Here is a 19721-nt window from a genome sequence, read left to right on the forward strand (position 1 = left end):
ATGACAGTAAATCAAATGTGAGTCTCTTACCACTGCTTCTATTAAGTCACTCTAAAACAAGCGTACAGCTATGACTATTAGATGGTCTACATTGTGTGGTTCAAGTTTCATGCTGTGACTGTAATGTTAGACCGTGCAGAGACTGAAACAACAGGATGTGTTTTATGGTTTTTCTCACGCAAACGTAAATAATTAACACAACAGAGTAACTCACAGTGTAGGCAAAAGATATAATATGGAGAGGTTAGTTATGCAATAGAAAATGTCTCTACCCGATTATCTACTGGAGCATTTTTATTATTTTATTCTGCTTCACCACAGGTATCTGAAACGCTTCAAGGTGATGAAACCTAAGGTTCTTAGGAGCTGGTGCAGACAGATTCTCAAAGGCCTGCACTTCCTCCACACGCGGACTCCTCCCATCATCCACCGAGACCTCAAGTGTGACAACATCTTCATCACTGGCCCCACGGGCTCTGTCAAAATAGGAGACCTGGGCTTGGCGACGCTGAAGAGGGCGTCGTTCGCTAAAAGTGTTATTGGTCAGTCGTCAGCAAGTTTGCGCTCGACTATTTTACCAAATACTTTGTTGTGGCAACTTAACAGTGAAAGCAAATCTGTAAACACACGTCATCTCCAACTTTAAGTTGATACCGCGACGTATGCTGCTGCTAATTCACTTAGACAGCTAATACAGAGCAAAATAAGCTATTTGGGCTATTTTGGATAATGAATTTGCTACAGATAAGTGTGTTTCTATAAAATAAATGTATAAACACTGTAAAATGCAGGTGCGCCATCTTCTACTGCAGCCCGAACAGACAAACTTCTAACGGCCTATGTGTGAATTGGAAGCTGACTATGCAAATAAAGACAGATAACATCCTTTCCGGTTTTGCCAACTAGAGAAATAGAGGAAAGAGCGGAGGCGTCCGCCGTTTGTTACTATGTGCAGTCTCATCATTAAACGTCACTACTCGTTACACACTGTATCGTTAGGCTCACCGGCTATCTGTCTCTGCCAGCGGCCCGATTAGTGCTGGAAGAGTAGTGAACAGTCGGTGTCTGCTGCAGCCAAAAAAACAATGCTGACGATAGGCGACTGTACCAAAACAATGAAGCTGTGTGCCGTTAAAAAACAAAGCTCACTAATTAGTGCCACACAGACGGACGATAACGATTTAAGCACACCTTATTCAGGGTGTGTCCAAAACAAAGCGGAGCGAAGCGGTGGTGTACAAAGTGATGTTGGTTCCAGAATTAGACCTCCTGTTCTTAATTTATGTCCATTTTCTAAAAATGGATGTTCATGCCTCAGCATATTTCTATTGTAGGTATTGTATGTGCCAGTTCATTTTCAGAGGGACAGAGAATGAGTGCTCCGCACTTTGTTTCACTCTGTGGACATCACAGATTAACATGTATGTGTATTCATTTTTCACATATTGATCTCCTCTGCTACTTTTCAGTCCTGTGGACAGGCCTGAGATTATAAGATTTTTCTTTTGCATCTGAAGCACATTCCTTTATGCAACAAACGTGAAATATTTCCCTTTTAGGTAGAAAAATCATGATGCTAATCCAGCATCCAGCAAGATATAATATTATCGCGATATTTAAGTCATGATACGATATTATCACAATATTTAAGTCACAATACGATATTACCGCGATCAATATTATCACAATACTTATGTCACAATGATATTATTTCGATATTTAAGTCACAATACGATATCACGATATTTAAGTCATATATGATATTATCACGATACTTAAGTCACGATACGATATTATCGTGATATTTAAGTCACAAAAGTCATGATACGATATTATCACAATATTTAAGTCACAATATGATATTACCGCGATATATATTATCACAAAACGTATGTCACAATATGATATTATCACGATATTTAAGTCATATATGATATTATCACGATACTTAAGTTACGATACGATATTATCACAATATTTAAGTCGCAATACGATATTATCACGATACTTAAGTCATAATACGATATTATCACAATATTGCAAAATTACAGAGTATTTGCAAAATCTTATATTGCGTTAAACTCACAGCTCTAGTGAGCACTTGGCACCATCTAGTGGACTGAAATGTCATTTTTTTTACGCTAATACCAAAAAGTTTGTTTATATGCTAAAAAAATTCAACACTTGGTCTCTCAAAAGCGATATAATATAGCCACTCAAAATATTGCGATATTTCACTGTGTCGATTTTTCGCCCCCATCCCTACTATTCAAGTGCACAATTTATTTCTGTCTCTTGAATGGTTTGTCCAGGCACACCAGAGTTCATGGCCCCTGAGATGTATGAGGAGCACTACGATGAGGCTGTGGACGTCTATGCCTTTGGCATGTGTATGTTGGAGATGGCCACCTCAGAATATCCCTACTCCGAGTGCCAGAATGCTGCACAAATCTACCGCAAAGTCACCAGCGTGAGTTCAAATTCAGTGTTGTTTGACTCTGACTTAACTGTAAGCCACAAGAAGTTAGTTAAAAGTTAGTGTGAGGGAAGAGGACACAAAGTTGCATCTAATGATTTCTTTAACTCTCAGTTTATCTCCTCAATCCCCATAGAATAGATTTTTGAGAATAATGGGTTTTTTTTTTTTACAGGGGGTGAAACCTGCAAGCTTCAGCAAAGTCAGTGACCCTGAAATTAAGGAAATAATCAGCGAGTGTATCTGTCACAGGTGGGAAGAAAGGTGAGTAAACCAGGAGTCACAGCTTGTTTTATTTGTGCTGTCGCTATAAGTTGATCCTTATTGTAACACTGAGTTGTTTTGTTTCTGTTTCTGCCTTATGACGCAAAAGCCAGTATTTGACTTTGACAAAGTTGATGTTTCTCTGTGTTTGTGTGACTTTTTTTGTGTTCTGTTTTACCGTCACTGTGATCTTCAGTGTTTGTGTATTTTGTGCAGGTACTCCATCAAGGACCTCCTGAATCATGCCTTCTTTGCAGAGGACACAGGCGTCAGAGTGGAGCTCAATGAAGAAGACGATGGAAACAAATCGTCCATCGCTCTCAAGCTGTGGGTTGAGGATCCTAAGAAGTTGAAAGGAAAATACAAGGATTCGGGTGCCATTGAGTTTACCTTCGACTTGGTGAATGAGGTGCCAGAGGTTGTCGCCCAAGAAATGGTAAATGGTATTAACTTATACTTATTGTAAGTCGCTTTGGATAAAAGCGTCTGCTAAATGACATGTAATGTAATGTAATGTCTTTTTAGTTATGGAAAAATAATTGTGTATAGGGTGCATGTAAAAAGAAGGTAATAGTATTTTTTTAATTAAATTTTCTAAAACCGGACTTCTCAGGCGTTTTAAAGGAAAAAAATATATAAATCACCTTTATTTAGACTGATTAAAAGCTTAAGAAAGTTAAGAAAAGTCCGCGTTTAAATGCCTCCACTGTCTCTTTACTTGGACTTTTATTGCACTGGCTGTTAGGGTTAGGGTTAGTTGCGTGGGAAGTTGTTGTGGTATTATTACATATAGTACGGTAATATACTATAGTTTGTAGTCCTGTAACAACACATTTGTCTTTATTTGGGAATACAATCTCAGAATGTGTTGAATGCAAGCTTGTGGAAACCATGTTTGAGGAAGAGTGTAACGCCCTTAAGGCTCAGTCTTACATTTTACTGTGTCCTGCAGGTGGAATCGGGTTTCTTCCTGGACTGCGACGTCAAGATAGTGGCGAAGTCCATCCGTGACCGTGTGGCTCTCATCAAGTGGAGGAGAGAGCGGACTTTCTCGTCAGGAAACGGTGAGATGCAGCAGAACCTACTGCAGGTGCCCAGCACTGGTGTGCCACAGGAAGCCACGTTAGCTACCACGGATTATGAAGACCAAGAGATGGAGCAGCAACCTCTGATCTGCAGTGTGCCTGTCACCACATCAACAACATGTGAGAACCTGAACAGAAACACACCTATAGGTTATGACATGATGTAAAAAAAACTTGGTGTCTGGTAATAAATCTAACCACTGGTCAAGTGAATGTAAGAGAATAACAGGAAAGGTGGCTGCAGCATGTGAGTAACACCTACAGTATTAGTCAGCAATGACTTCATCAATCACCCTGTGAATTTTAATGAGATGTTTGTCCTTCTCTTGTTTTCCTGCAAAAGGCAGTGAATCACACAGCTTTGTTGAATGTGTTGTTCCAGCTGACAGTGGAGGGAGTTCTACCATGCCTTCAGATGTTCTTAACAATCAGCTAAATGGGACCTACCAGTCTCTCCCAGAGCCCATTGCCACAGTTCAGATCATTTGCAGTCCTCCTGCACAGTCTGACCCTCAGCTGCACCAGGGGCCCTACCAGCAACCCGCGGGTCAACTGCATCTTGGGGCTTATCAACACACTGCAGCACAACTGCACCAGGAGGCGTATCAGTCTCAAACAGTGAGTGGACACGTTTCTTATTTCTGTGGCAACCTTCTGAAACTGTCCTTTTGTTTTCCCGTAATAACATTTTGATTTATTTGAATTTTTTGCTACGATACCCGATCAGCATCGCCACAGTGAACCGTTTGTAAGCCATAACAACCTGCTCATCGGTCAGAGCGCAGTGTGTTTCAGGCGTGGAAGCGCCTCCGTGGTTGACATGTGGCCATGTAGCTCGCATCCTCACACCAAGACTATGAGTCCAAACCCTTTCTCATGTTCTTCACTGGACGTGGCTCCAGCAAATAGCACAGGGAGCTCAGTGCATGCCACAGACAACCTCTGCTCTGACTCTGCTCAGGATCCACCAGCATCATCTCCCCTCCTGTCTCCCCATCATCACTCTCATCATGACTCAGCAAGTCATTTTAATTCACCTCACCTTCCCCTGAATTTACAACCTCCTTCAGAGCTGCGTCAGACTGTCCCTCGCAGCCCACAGCTCCACCACCACCACCACCACTGCAAGGCTTGCATGTCTCTCCTCCTGAGGGACAGGACGAGTGGAGGAACATCTCTGGGCCACAGACACACACGCTCTTTCTCGGCATCCACCAAGTTCTCTCCAGTTTCTAAGCCGGGCTCTCCCACATCTCCTCATGTGTCATGCTCCCTTCCAGTCACGCTACTTCATTTTCGTGCATCGCCCTCTCTGCCGTTGTCATGCAATCAAACAAAGCTGCTGACATCACCTTCAAATCCACCCTCACATGGTTTGAACGAGGGTGCAGATCTGACTCTTCTCAACCACTGTCTGCATCACATTGTCAGTCGAAGGACTAGCACTCCTACTGTCTTGGAGAGAGTCCGTCACCCAGTGCACGGCCAAGGGGAAGTTAGGAGAACTGCCTCATCTGCATGTGAACACACTGACAAAAGTCAAAGCCTGGAGGTCCCACTTGTCTGTCGCTCAAATCTGGACATTAACCCACAATTAATGCCACGTAACAGCAAAGGCAGACCAGAGTCTCTGGTAAGTCAGAGAGGAGACTTTGATTAGGCTCCTGCTGTAGCAGCATCCCTCTGAATATCATTAAAAAGCCTGCTGCTTTGCTCCTATGGACGTTGCATGATAATAGCAAAGTGCAAAAGTCCTTCTTCTCCTGCTCCTGTTGAATCCACAATGAGATTAATATCTGATCAGGTCTGGTAAGGTCAGAACAAAGCCGCGTACAAATAAATGTGCCAGTAGAGCAGTGAACACAGTGTGAAGATAGATTAATGGTCATTATTACTCCTCCTCTGCTGCAGTCATCCCTTTAAACCCGAGCTTTGGTTGCATAGCGAGTCAAAGAAAAACAGGGTCCAATCAATTGACTCTGTCAAATGTGTTTCTGACAGACCGTTTCTGATCCTACACCAGCCCCTTCTGTGCTCCAGAGTAGACAGACAACACAGAGCTTCCCAGCTGCAGCGTCCGCCCTACAGACGCAGGTTACTCTGCAACCCAGCCAGGAGCAGGTACGGCATGCATCCAAGCTGTAATAAGACACAAACTGTGGAGTTAGGAGCCAAGTTGTTTAAGTCACCTATTGCAGCTCGCTCAGAACCGACAAAGTCATTAAAATCATGAAATTAGACGTATTATTTAAAGATGAAAGTGCATTTTTTTATTACATCTAAGTCAGCACCAAGTGTTGTTTCTGTAAAAGTCAAGTAAACATGCAAACATACAGGAAGTACAGGAAATATTAAATAGAGTGGCACCAGACGTTTTTGTGTGAGGTGGGTAAACGATGCATCTTTTAAATGTTGCATTGTTTATAGTATGTCTTATGCACACGTGTGTGTGTGCGTGCGCGTGTGTGTGTTTCATTTGGTTTGTGTTTCATTCCCATTTGTCTTTCTTCTCTGTAGTGCCATCTTCAGCCAGTTGCTGTTCTGCCCCAGGTACAGCCACCATTGTTTATAAATGTATCTTAGGCTACAGCGCATATGTATGGAGGGCAAAACAAATAAATAAATAAATAGAGAAGTAAATATTTACTGTTTTTTTATTTATTCATTAAAATAAAAAAATATGTAAATAACGTTCTCAAAGTTGAGAATGTTTTCTACTAAAAAGTGTGACGGTGGAACACCTAACTTCCAGTTTGCTAGTAGTCAAAGATGTCCTGAAAACAACCAAGTCAATGTTCAGAATTTATGGACAATTTAGATTTTATTGCATTTCACAGTTGAAAACTTTTTCCATTAAAAAGTGTGAAAATGGGACTTTTAACTTGAAAATGATCTCTAAAACTGTACAGTAAAAATGCCAGATTTCCTGTACACTAGTAAATATCAATATTAAAATCGAAACTTGTAGCTGTGAGGATTTTCATTGTTTCCCCTGTTCAAAGGCATGCTTTCAAACGTGCACTTGGTGTCTTATCTTGAAAACCAGATCTTGATATCCTAACAAACCAGAGCCTCAGACCTTCTTACTTCATTAGCACAATATGCAAAATAAAGAAATAATGTGGAAATAAATAAATGAATAATTAGTTTTATTTATTTCTGTAAGTATTTATTTTATTTATTCATTAACTAATTTAATTAGTTAAAGATTTTGTCTTTTTTTGTCCTCCATACATAAAAAGCAAATCACACAGTAATTTAAACATATAGTGAGAAATCTTATATTGAAGTTGACCTTTCAGACCAGATTATCTTGTCAGGTTTACAACAAATTAGATTGTTTCATCACAACTGTCATACACTCCATTCCAAGTGCAAAAAACACGTTTCATTTCCCTCCTTAGTGCTTCTCTGCTGACCCGTCAACATCTCATCTCAGCCATCCTGACATATCTGCCACTTTTCCACACTCAGTCTCCAGTGCTCCTCCCCCACTCCGGGTCAGTGCACAGGTGTGTTGTGTTACCAGTAGAATCGAGATTTAAAATAAGATGCACTAAGAAAGGTTTGTCAAATAGGAATTTGGCAAAAAAAAACAACTTACAAAGTTTGCATTGCAGGGTCGAGTAATTCATAACGGGTCTGTGTGAGTGTTATTTCTACCGACCATTTCTCTTTGTTCATTGTATATCCATTTTCCCTCTCTCTTTCCCAGTTTCCCTCATACCCTGTTGTTCAAACAGGGGGCTACAGTCCCCATCCCTTCTTCTCAGCTCCTTTGCCATCTGCCTACAGTGGCGGTGGCCGTTTTATAACTAGCACCTACTACTCACCTTCGCCTCTCCATCCCTCCCTCCCTCTGAACCCTCATGCCACCTTGCCTTGCTCTACACCTCCTCTAGGCAGCCCTCAGTCTCCTCTGTCCACGCCTCAACACATACCCATAGTGGCACTCCCAATCCCAATCCTAACCATGACCATGTCCCCGGGAGTGCCACAGCAGCAGGGTGGCCTTGCTACATCTCAGCCAAACATCTGTAGCTTCCATACCACACATCCCTTACCTTTCTCCCAGGTACGAACCACCTCATTCCCCGCCCCTCACCCTGAGCAGGAACTTGCTGAGCAGCCTGTCCAGGTGAATATTTGACTCAGTTCTTAATGTAAGGGCTGGTGATGTGAAAACTGTAATACTGCGGTGGTAATCTGTCATAACCGTTGGTGTAATGCATGCAGAGCATGCGTGTGAGGTTTAGGGAGAATAGTACTTTTACCTACGGATGAACAGTTCCCCTAATGTGCTTTTTGTTTTCCAGGTTCAGACGACTGTTCCACAGGGGACTTTGGGAGATGTTCAGCTGTTGGCTCCAGTTCAGCCTGTCTTGCATGCTGTTCAAAGTCCTCTCTGGGGAGATGCCGAAAGCACTGCAGCTAGCCTAGAATTAACTGCAGCTCCTCCTCCAGTTCAAGCTCCAGCCTCAATCTCAGTCGCAGCTACAATACAAGTTGAATCCCGAGTACTGGCACAAACTCCGCCTCTTGTCCCAGCACAAAACCAACCAACAGACGCAGTATCTACAACTCCAACGCCAATCCTTGTTAAGGCCACAACTTCAGTCCCAGTACAGGTTCCTATAACAGCACCAGCTCCAGCCTCGGCCCCAATTCAAGCACCAGTCATTGCATCTGGTCCCACTTTTGAACCACCAAAAGTCACTTGTACAAGCTCAGACTCATCATCTTTGATCAGTAAACCCCAGCACTCAGTAGCAGGTTTGGTCTTCGCCCCGGTCCCTGTCACCCTGCCAGTCTCAGTGAAATCTGCAGCCTCCGCTCCGCCTCCTGTCGTGGCTTCCGTCCCAGCTCTGCAGCCTGCTGCAACCCAAACAGCAATCTCATCGCCTGAGGGTGCCAGCCTGGCCATAACTCAGCAAAACACGGAACTGACAATTACATCTAGCACCTTTCAACAAGACATTAGTGTAGAGGTAGGAATGAAGCCAAAGTCTGCACATCTTGAGTGTTACATTGATTTATGCACATTTTCCGGATAAATCAGTGGCATCTAATTCTTAATGATCTAAAATATTACTGCAAATTCAAACTATTTTTCACTTCCTTCCTGAAAGCAGCCTTTCTGTGAGAGACAAAGAAAAGCTTTTAATAATCACACGCATCAATTTTGACATTAGTGGTAGTATTTTCTAGTCTTGCAGTCATCTGTTTGTCTTTCTTCAGGAAGTACTTCAAGAAACATCAGTGTTGTTACCCAACTATGCGTATGACAGGTACGTGTCATCACAGTTTCTGAATTAATTTGAACGAGAACCCAGAGGTGATTAAGTGTGAACAAGTTTATCTTTTTCTGTAGCGTCAACTCTGATGTGACGTCTGGTAGGGAAACAAGTGACGGCTGTGAGAGCTTGGTCAGTGGTGGGAAGGGCGACGGAAAACCCAGGAAACACCACCGCAAGTCCGCCCGTACACGTTCACGGCAAGAAAAGACCAGCAAACCCAAACTGAGCATAATCAATGTGAGTGCTAATTTCAGATGAAGTTATCATTTTTTTAAAAAATGTTTCCATGTTCCTAATTGTGAAGTTTAATCTCTGCCACCAAAGGTTTGTAACACTGGCGATAAAATGGTTGAATGTCAGCTGGAGACTCACAATCACAAAATGGTGACATTCAAGTTTGATCTGGATGGAGACGCTCCAGAGGAAATTGCCACGTACATGGTTCGTTTGTCCTTGTACAGTTTATGCATTCTCGATTGGTTGTATTTCTGATTTAACGTCTTTGCCTCTGTACATCTGTAGGTGGAGAATGGGTTTATTCTACTGTTGGAGAAGGAAATCTTTATTGACCAGCTCAAGGACATTGTGGATAAAGCCGAGGACATGCTGCATGAGGACATAGAAGGTGAAAAGGCGTCCACCTTGAGTTGCAGTCCTCAGCAGGGCAGTCTGTCTGAGGGCCTGGTGGGAGAGGTAAGAGGAAGGCAGAAATAAACACCATCAACATAGACATCAGTCTGTAGTGATCCATTACACAAAACTATACATAATTAGATGTGGAGTGAGACGTATTCAATGACATGAAAATACTGTCGGCACAAATACAGAGCAAGCAGCAACTTGGCTTCTATGTCTCTACCACTCTGCAGAGTCAGCAGCTTGGGACACCACAGCCGGTCTATCAGCAGAACGGTAAATCTCTGTCCATCTGCTGTCTTAGACGTTGCTTTTTGAATAATGTCATATTTACTGTACGTCTGATGGTAATTGCCAAAAACATTTGCTTGCAGTTCTTCACACAGGGAAAAGATGGTTCATAATCTGCCCTGTAGAAGAAACACCCACGTCCAGCCAGGAGACACCGTCTGATGGCACAAATGCACAGTCACCTGGGAGTTCAACCACAACCCAGGCTGCTGACAGTGGCACCGCAAGGCCGTCTGTGTCCAGAGGTGACTTTTATCTCGTCAGTGGAAATATAGCACCACAATGTGGCAGCTGAGGGAAATACAGCTCTGCACCTTGTAATATTATCTAAAAAAAAAATGACTTCTTTTATTTTTTTTCCTTCGGCAGAAGAGGGGTCGTCCTCGACAATGTCTGGTGGGAGTGGGGGCTTCTCCTATGAAGTATATGGATTCTGCAGCCCTCCAATTATGTCCAACACAGACCCACTCATTTTGGCCATGCTGTCACCTCCTGTCTCTGCTCCTCCAACCCTTCAATCTGTATCTTCAGTGGAGCTGGCTGGCAGCTCCGTGCAGCCAAGTGTGCAGCAGGCCCAGCCAGCCCGGGCTCCAACACTGCCCCCTTCATCCCCACTCAGATCTCTCCCACTGAACGAGGCACAGGGATCCCCTCTGGGTGCCAACTCCCCGGTTCATTCTGCTCAGCCAATGCCTGAAATGATAAGCCCCATGTCCATAGCTGAGGAGGTTCCCTGTTGCCCACTGGTCATGCAACTATCTCTGGATGTGAGCGGTTCACGGGCTGGGTCTCCTCTCACCCCGCTGCCACTCCAGGAGCCAGATTCAGGCAAAGAGCCACTGTCTGTTGCCTACGCCTCCACAGCACGTGGGGATCTACCACAGCAGCCTGTGGTGCTCCACCAGCCTTTTTCCAGCATGGGAGGAACCAAAGTGTCCTCACTACCACAGAGCCCAGCGCCCTCGCAGCACGGTGCAGGGCCGGGCGAGTCGGATGGCGAGGGACGGCTGGGACGTGGGGGCTTTGTGGACAGCACCATAAAAACACTGGATGAGAAGCTAAGGAACTTGCTCTACCAAGAATATGCTCCCATGTATCCGTCAGGCAGTGCGGCAGAGACACCGGGCTCCTGCACCGAGTACATCCAATCACCTCCTGGTCCAGACAGCGCCACGGGAGGGTCAGGAAACAGCACACCAGGGCCAATGGGGGAAGGACGCTACAGGACAGGAGAACAGCTGGTAAGCACGTTAAAGCTGCAGTGTGTAACTTGTTGGTTACTCTGTTTGGTCTTCGTTAAGAGGCATGATATTAATAGCTCAGAAGTGTCGTCATCATCATCGGACAGTTAATGGTGTCCATCTCCCATCTTCTTCTAGCCTCAAATTCCTGAGCGAATGGACAGTTTGAGCACACAGAGTGACTCGGCCGTGTGTGGTACGTACAGCCTACGCTTATCAATGTGGGGCATTATAACACAATCGGCTTCATTAACTCATCAGTGTTCGGTTTTGCAGCGTCCATGTCCAGAAGGCAAGTCCCTCATTCCGTTTCCTGCTCTGGTACAAGAGGTCGATTCAAGGTTTGGAAGGGTCTTTTTTTTTTGGCTCCAAAGTTAAAGGGAAAGCAGAATCAGCTTTATTGGACGAGTGCATATATCCAGTTCTCTGTACTTACTAAAAACAGGACAACAAAAATAGTCAAAATAATACTTATTTTTGCAATGTTCCTCAAATGGCAAGAGGGAAATGATCATCCTTGCTTATATCTCGTCTCGTGTGATTTACTGTAATGTTCTTTATTTTATTATATCTGTATAGATCGCTCTTCCATAAATCACGTCCAGCCTGTCCAAAACGCAGCAGCTTTTTAAACCAGAAGCAATGAAAGATCCCACATCCCGCTGAATTTATCCTCACTACGCTGACTACCCATAAACGTTCTTGTTGATTTTGAAGTCTTGCTTTTAACTTTACATGGACAAACAAGCTGTTATGTCACTGACGTTCTTGTCTCCTACCTTCTTCCCAAACCTGCCCCTTGTGTAATCCGGTATAAATCTGTTAACCACTCCATGGACCCACCACAGAACAAAAGGAAACTAAGAATTTCATGCTGTGGCCCCCAAACTATGGAACACTCTTCCCAAGTACTTATGGTCCCTTGACTCCTGCAAGTCTTTTAGAAAGCAACTAAAGCAACACTTTTAATCCTTGATCTTGTTGTTAGGGTTAATGTAAAGCACTTTGGGATTTTATGTCTATGAAAGGTACTAGAGAAATAAACTTTATTACCTATTCTTGCTATCTAAGTCTGAGTCCTTTGTTTGATTTTGGCAGATAATCTCTGTTCCTCCTGAAGTGGCCAACAGACGAGGCGTAAAACAGAGGAGTTGGGGCAACGCGGCCTCCCCAGTGCACCCTGCAAGATACAGTCAAGAACACGTTCAGGCTGAGGCGATGGTAGCCTCCACTACGATTGGCCGTTTCTCAGTGGTGAGCACCGAGGACGACATCACGCAGAGGACGCGCTGCAGCCGCTACTCTGCCCCGCCGGATTTCTACCTGGACACGCCTCCTTCCATGGCCAAGCGCGGTTCCCTGCCTCGCGCCCTGACCTCGTCCTCCGTCCCCGTGGACGTCACCGTCCATGCTCGCTTCCTCTCGTCAGACTCGGGGGCGGAGAGTAGCCCCGCGAAGCTGGCTGCTGCCACCCCGTCTCACCGGCCTCGCTCTGAGCGCAGAGGAAGTGACCTCATGAAGCGGGCAGTGGCCTTCCTCCGTCGCTCAGGGCGGAGCAGCAGTGTGCAGAGCTCTGACTCACCGAGCAGGCATGGAGGTGTGCACGGCTCAGCCTATGGCAGCAGTGACAACGACTCAGAGATGGAGGACACGGACATGAAGAGGGAACTACAAAGACTTAGGGAAAAGTAAGCAGTTTACTGTCATTTGCCAGTCCATCACGGGGCCACATGGTTGTTTTATGTCTTAATAAAACATTATTTTTTTAGTTTATTAGCTTTATCTGGCCAGGAAGGTCCCATTGAGATACACAATCTCTTATTCCAGGGAGTGGTAGTCAAGATAGTAGCATAGATAGTACAAATAGTTACAGAAACGAGACAATTTCAGGTATAAAACTCACAACAGAATAAAAAAAGTTAAGAGAGTAAAAAAGAGAGGTATAATAAAGTAAAGTGCAGAAGTATACAGGCCATACCAACAAGATCCTTAATATGAAACCCTCAAAAAGGTTATATGTAAAACAACAACATGACGGTCCATAAAATGCTGTTTAAAGAAGGCAGTGTCTGTACTGAAATGATGTTTTGCAGCACAAGCAGTTTAACCAAATTCTAATCAGAATGTCCCTGCCTCCATCCCTTCAGACATCTGAGGGAAATCTCTGAGCTGCAGGCCCATCAGCGGGGAGAGGTGGAACTGCTGTATCACCGGCTTGGCAAAGCCCCCCCTCCTGGCCTGGGTGTCTCTCATGTTGCGCCACATAACGGCCGTAGAAAGAGGTCCAGCAGGCACAAGCTGAAGCCTGGCAAACTTCTCAGCCCTCTGGTTCAACAATTTCGAAATGTCACAGCCAAAGCCAGCGACTCCAGCAGATCCAGTAAGTGTTTTTCCAGAATCCTCAGCTAATGGGTTGAATATTTTCCGGAACTACAAGGGCCATCCTGTGTTTTGATGCTTGTGTTGGTTTGTTCAGGTACAGTTGAGCCTACACTAAGTTTAAATGGCTCTCCAGCCAGGGGGTCTTTACCCACTCACGGCAGGGCACAATCGTGCACGAGCCACATTCCAAGATCAGCTTTAGAGCCGGTGCTGACTCAGCAGCCCTGTTCCCTCAAGGGCTCTTTGTCTTCGGATAATATTTACACTGGACTGCAAGGAGATGGCACAGGCACACAAGCTCCACTTGTACAAGGTAACTGGCAGTGACGCAGTCTTTCCACAGTTATTGAGTGTAAATACCTTGATTCACACTTTCGGTTTGGATATGTGCTCTTCTTACCCTGCTGTGTCTCTCTCTCCCTCTTTGATTATACTTCCCTGCAGGCTGGTCTAATTATCCTCAACCACCTGAGAGAGTGACCAATAAATCCAGTAGCAAGCCACGCACTAGATTTCTCAGTGGGCCTGTGTCTTTGTCTATCTGTTTGTATCTCTTCTCTTCCCGCATAGCTTCATGTGTTTGTTCCCCGTGTTTTTCTGTTTCTCTTCTTTTAGCTCACTGATTGTCTTCTTTCTGTCTCTGGCAAACTAGTCTGGAACTCTCTACTCTTTTTTTTTTTAAATTGTATTTATCTTGTATTTGTGCACAGAAAGAAGTTCACAAGGTGAAAGTTAGTTTGGAATATTTTTCAATATTTTTTTTAATATTAGTATTAATATTTAATAGACTTTTACTCATTCATTGGGCCTGTTGTTTCAGACGTTTGAGGCTTGAAAAATCAAGGTTCCTCATCATAGTGAAGGGCATTATTTTACATTGTATCAATGCTTACGCTAATTATCCACCTTGCAGCATCCACATGTTTGTGACTAATCCACCCTTCATTACTAGGCATTAAGCAGTGGATTTCTCCGTCTCTCTAACAATCCAATGCTGCACTTTGATCATTGGGGTCCACCTGCATGTGTTCACGATCAGGAGACTGCTTTGTTTATTTATTTGCTCATTTTGTTTTAGTCCCTTTGTTTTGCAGCAGTATTCAGCCCTTGTTGTTTTGCACCGCATTCTGTAATTGGTCATAATTCCCTGCTAATTGGGATGTTAATTTGCACAAGATATAAATTGTTGTTTTTTTTATCCTTTAGGGTCAACACTGAAGCGACTGTGTATTGGCAAAGAGCGTGGCAGTAGTATGTATAATTAATGTTTCATTCAAATAGAGCTGCAACTAACGATTATTTTCATAATCGATTAATCTGACGATTATTTTCTCAATTAATTTGGTCCATAAAAAATAAAACCTTAAAAAATGTTGATCGGTGTTTGTCAAACCTGGAAATAATGATGTTCTCAAATGTCTTGTTTTATCCAAAATGATTTCTTTGTTATCCAGAGCAAAGAAATGAAGGAAATATTCACATTTTAGAAGCTTAAACAATCGGAAATCTTGTTTTAATCATGAAAAAACGCTTCAAACCGATGAATCGGTTATCAAAACAGTTGTCCATTCATTTAGTAATTGATTAATAATCGATTAATCTATTAATTGTTCCAGCTCTACATTCAAATAATTTACTTCATGGACATAATAGTCCAGTCATCTCAATAATAAACAATGCGTTTTTGCACATGTGTGTCCTCTCAGGGTCTGCAGCCGGATCAGCCACTTTCAATCAACCACAGCAGCCGCCCACTGGTTCCACACCTCCACCTCCTCCTCAGCAGTCAGTGATGGGCCTGGCTCAAGCTCAAGCAAATAACAGCAACAACAAGACAGGCACGTACACCGGAGGGTCCACGAGTGCCAATGAAAGAGACCTGCCAGAAGACCTGCAGCGGCTCATGGACGACTGGGCTCAAGATGTTCTTATCGTTACCCACACGCCACGCACTAACTCTCTGAGCATCAGTGGGCAGCGGCCGTGGGACCAGGTCATGCACAGACCTCTGGTTAGTGTTTCAGATGTAAGTTTCTTTCTAGTTATCTATGTGTGTTCAGAGTGCACTGGAAATGTGGCTGTGTGTAGATGCAGAGACAGAGACAGAGGAGGTTGCATTGGCCACTCTTCCCAATCAAGTCGTCCAAAATTAGGAAAAATTGCAGGAAAAAAAATCAAACAGAATGTTGTGGATAACACTACGCACAACTAGGGATGTCAAGATTATATATTTTCCTGGATTATTGTCAGAGAATTAATCACGATATTGCGATTATCACGATTATTATCCGTTAACTGATGTGAAAACAGTATGATCAGTAAACAGTAAAATCACATAAACCCTGCTTATAGGTCTTAAAGTTTAATTTATTTGAATCTTTTGATGGCAACCTAACAAAATAATGTAGCAAATACATTACATTACTATATAGGAACAATTATTAATTCTCCAGGGGAAATGTTTACATTATTTAAGTCATCAATTGTTATCTGTAACAAATGTTTAAATGTATTTTAATCGTTTTAATAATGTATCTATTTGTATGTGGCCAATATAACATATCTATTATTGTGGTTTGTTTATTTGATGTTTAAATGAGACGGACATCACATTATGTATAACGTAACGTTAAGTGAATTATTAACGCCGTTTAACTCGTCACCTTACACTGAAAGACGAACACGTGCTGTACACAATAAATTGCAAATGACACGCTAACATTTAATTTCCTACCAATTCAATGTTACGTTAGCTGAACGTAATTTAACCCAGTTACTGTGCGTTTACCTTTACTCTGGCGAACACAGTCGAGTGGTTATCCCGCAGGTGGTGAAACATGTTCCTCCTTTCACGGCATCTTTTTTTTGGCACGATTTACAGGCTCCTCCATACTTTAACAATCGGAACAAAAACAAAGCAACACAAGCGGGAACGCGCGGTTGCTGTGTAACTTTGTTTTCGTTCCGTTTGAGTTGCGCTGAACTACCTATATGGTTCCGGTTTCACGGCATAATCTTTTCTGACGGAAAACGGAGGGAACGTTATGGTTAATATACCCTAGCGTTTAATACCGCGATTAATTGTGAAATCAAGTAACCATTAATCAAGGCAGTTGCAATGTGGCAATCACTTCTTTTTGTTTATTAAAACAAGCCAAGTGAACTTTTACCTGTGACATATTTCCAAATTTCACAAATTCAATCCAATTTTAAACATTTTGAGTACTTTTTGCTCAGGTGTGTTTATAAAGTTGGTGAAAATCAATTATTCTTTTCATCAGATTTCCTATAGGTTGTGCTGAAAAAAAGGATTTAAGAAACTCTATATTACACATTCTTGTAGCCTCTCCATATACTGTATGTTTAAACATGAACTTCTATCCTTTTTTAAAAAAAAAATTTTTTAAACCTGAAGGTATCATCATCATGGACTGCCCCTGGTCCAGAGGCCTACAGTCTGCCCCTGTCATGGCCCGACAGTCCCAGGTCAGGAATGATGACCAGCCCGTCCACAGGACCCCTCCCCAGCTATCACCTTCACTCTCCCGGCCCGTTAAGGGTCTTGTCCGCCTTCCCTCTCCCCTCAGGAGTTTTTGCCTTTCCTGCTGTGCCCTCAACCCAGGACACGCCCAGCCCCGCACCTTCTCCATCATATCGGCCACCTCAATCTAGAGCCAGGACTCTATAATCTGAGTAGCATTGTGTCTTCCAACTGTAGAACCAAAAACAATCATTATACTTCTAGTAAGTCTTATGTGCATATACAGTATATATTTAACCAGCATGTATGTAACCATATGTACATACTCATCTCTATTCTTGAGTTCTTGTTTTTTTTTTTTGTTTATTTGCATCAACATACCTCATGTCCATACAGTGCATAACCCTGATGTGCAGTGTAATGGTAGAAGTACATTTAAAGATGTATAGTTAGGCTTCAAAGTGTAGATTTTCACCATTGCTCACATGTAAATGTACATAATGTACTGTTCATCCATGCTTTGTTCATATAAATAGCTCACGTTTGTGTTAACTCATATCATTCCTACACATAAGCGGACGTGTGTATATAGGAAGTGTCATTTGTACATAGCTCCTGTCTTTGTACAGTTAACATTAAGTAATATGTAGGTTGGTGCTGCAGCGACAGAATGTGTCTTAATGCAACACCCTGTTAGCCACCATCATGCCGTCACTGTGAAGACTTGACATTGTGGTCACTAGGACCATTTTTGCTTCTATTCTCTGTTCTCAAAAGTCCAAGGACGGGTTTCATTCCTCATAGATGAAAAAATGCTTCCAGCACAAGCGCTTGAAATATCCTTGAGAGATTTGAGTGAACTTGAACTTTATCTTCAGGTGCAAAGAGAATCACCTGTGAGAGTGCCTTGAATTGCAGTTTCAGTTTTCTGATGAGAAGCATTTAGGTTCAAACGCAGACAGTAGATAAGCAGTAATACGCTTTCACCTTCGAAAAGGTAAATGATGGGATTTGAATCATGAATGTGGATTTATTTACGCAAACCTACATCGCATAATCTGGTCACGTCGCTAGGGTTGGGTACCGGTACAGTACCGGTATCTGGAATTCAGTACCGGTAGGTACCATATTCTGGTACTTTTAAAATGTTTTAGTGTACAGCTTAGCTAACATCAGCAGAGACAAAAAAGCCTCTTCAGCTTTTAAAGAAATCCTGCGTTTGACCAGGTGCTTCATCAGGTCTAATTGTGTGAAATGCAGCCACACTTTCGACCGCTTTCGGTCATTATTGCTGTCGTGCAAGTGAACCAATACTCGGTAGTACAAGTACAAGTACAAAAAGTACCAACTTTTGGTACCCAACCCTACACGCCGCAGCTCATAAAATATATCAGATTGTAAGAATAAACTAGTTAGGTTATTTAATATCTTACCTGAAAGGGTTTTTTGTAGGATTACTTTGGCAACTGCATGAATACACTGATATTCTGAATGTGCACAGGTCGACGTGGTGAGTCACAAGACAAATGTTGTTCAGAGGAACTGGCATTGACACCATACAACAAGCAGGGCTGAAGGACTCGTCGTCCGAGTCAAATTGGTACTCATCCCATACCTCTCTCTCTCTACCCTCTACTAATGCAATCTGTAGCTTTATATATCGTTGCCTTTGTGGGTTTTTAAGAGATTACTGTGTGGCTGGTGTGCAAATATACTCCGAGGACGATACAGGCACAGTCGTGAAGAATGTGAATTACTTAGAGGCCACAACGGGACATTTGTATCACAAACAGTTTTTGTAATAATTAGGTGAAATATTTATCATCGCTGGCTTCAATTAACAAATATTGGACAATCACTGTTTCAGTAATCGTCTCCAAAAGCAACACTTTCTTGTATGGCCTCTTTAATTCCCTCGGATTAATTGTTTGTTGAGTACATGAGTGATTTCATGATTACAGTTGATAGGTGGGTCAGCCATTATACTGAGACGAAACTTGACTTATTTTTGTGTCTTTTTTTCCCCCCGACTCACAATTGTAACTCACCTTTTTCAGTTAAAAAGTGAAAAATCTGGGAGGTTTATCTCATGCCACAGGACATTTGGGGACAAGAAGCGTATTTCACATCTTTCACATCATACAAAATGTTATTTGAAATGTTTAGAAGCCTTCCCCCCCCCCCCCCAAGAGTGACGATATAAACACTTTTTTGGCACAGGCTAAGTAGTGCCTCTTGTGGAGAATAAGTAGTAGTATAGTGCCCCTACAAAATGTCTCTATGTTTGCACAATATGACAGTTTTTTTTTGTCTCAACGGCACAATCATAATTCAAAATGACAGGTTTTTTTCCTAAGAACATTTCCTTTGCAGCTATTTAAGTTGTGCTTTACGCAGTAGACACTCGCCATGAAAGCTCTTTGTATGTTTGCTTTTGCCTGCTGTATCACCTCTCCTGACCTCGTCAGATCAGTATTCTTTAACAACAAAAAAAAACAGAAGCTGTACATGCTTGTAGACTGTAATAATAAATCAATTTTTGCTCGACACCACTCAGTCTCTGTCATG

General features: G+C 42.8%; 2 protein-coding genes across 3 annotated transcripts in view; one reads left to right on the top strand and one right to left on the bottom strand.

Annotated features, from left to right (window-relative positions):
• ninj1 (ninjurin 1) overlaps window positions 1-3795 on the bottom strand; it is a 20828-nt gene extending 17033 nt beyond the window's left edge. Inside the window, exon 1 of the mRNA XM_058632765.1 lies at window positions 3674-3795. The gene's annotated coding sequence lies outside the window, so the exon portion shown is untranslated. The remainder of the gene's footprint in view (window positions 1-3673) is intronic.
• The window catches only part of wnk2 (WNK lysine deficient protein kinase 2), a 24477-nt gene extending 4772 nt beyond the window's left edge, over window positions 1-19705 (top strand). Inside the window, exons 3-29 of one of the 2 annotated variants that reach the window (XM_058632761.1) lie at window positions 322-542; window positions 2313-2470; window positions 2652-2740; window positions 2957-3176; window positions 3693-3945; window positions 4208-4443; window positions 5827-5946; window positions 6343-6375; window positions 7230-7337; window positions 7541-7963; window positions 8142-8813; window positions 9064-9113; window positions 9197-9359; window positions 9447-9563; window positions 9645-9815; window positions 9992-10034; window positions 10133-10294; window positions 10419-11290; window positions 11429-11486; window positions 11567-11631; window positions 12389-12978; window positions 13438-13670; window positions 13767-13985; window positions 14117-14215; window positions 14879-14923; window positions 15379-15698; window positions 17088-19705. In XM_058632761.1, coding sequence (XP_058488744.1) covers window positions 322-542; window positions 2313-2470; window positions 2652-2740; window positions 2957-3176; window positions 3693-3945; window positions 4208-4443; window positions 5827-5946; window positions 6343-6375; window positions 7230-7337; window positions 7541-7963; window positions 8142-8813; window positions 9064-9113; window positions 9197-9359; window positions 9447-9563; window positions 9645-9815; window positions 9992-10034; window positions 10133-10294; window positions 10419-11290; window positions 11429-11486; window positions 11567-11631; window positions 12389-12978; window positions 13438-13670; window positions 13767-13985; window positions 14117-14215; window positions 14879-14923; window positions 15379-15698; window positions 17088-17360 — 6013 coding nt within the window. In that variant the 3' untranslated portion in view covers window positions 17361-19705. The remainder of the gene's footprint in view (window positions 1-321; window positions 543-2312; window positions 2471-2651; window positions 2741-2956; window positions 3177-3692; window positions 3946-4207; window positions 4444-5826; window positions 5947-6342; window positions 6376-7229; window positions 7338-7540; window positions 7964-8141; window positions 8814-9063; window positions 9114-9196; window positions 9360-9446; window positions 9564-9644; window positions 9816-9991; window positions 10035-10132; window positions 10295-10418; window positions 11291-11428; window positions 11487-11566; window positions 11632-12388; window positions 12979-13437; window positions 13671-13766; window positions 13986-14116; window positions 14216-14878; window positions 14924-15378; window positions 15699-17087) is intronic. The other variant, XM_058632762.1, reaches the window with a different exon arrangement.
• The last annotated feature ends 16 nt before the right edge of the window (window positions 19706-19721 follow it).

Source organism: Solea solea, chromosome 6, assembly GCF_958295425.1.
Source record: "Solea solea chromosome 6, fSolSol10.1, whole genome shotgun sequence".
Classification (NCBI taxonomy): Eukaryota; Metazoa; Chordata; class Actinopteri; order Pleuronectiformes; family Soleidae; genus Solea; species Solea solea.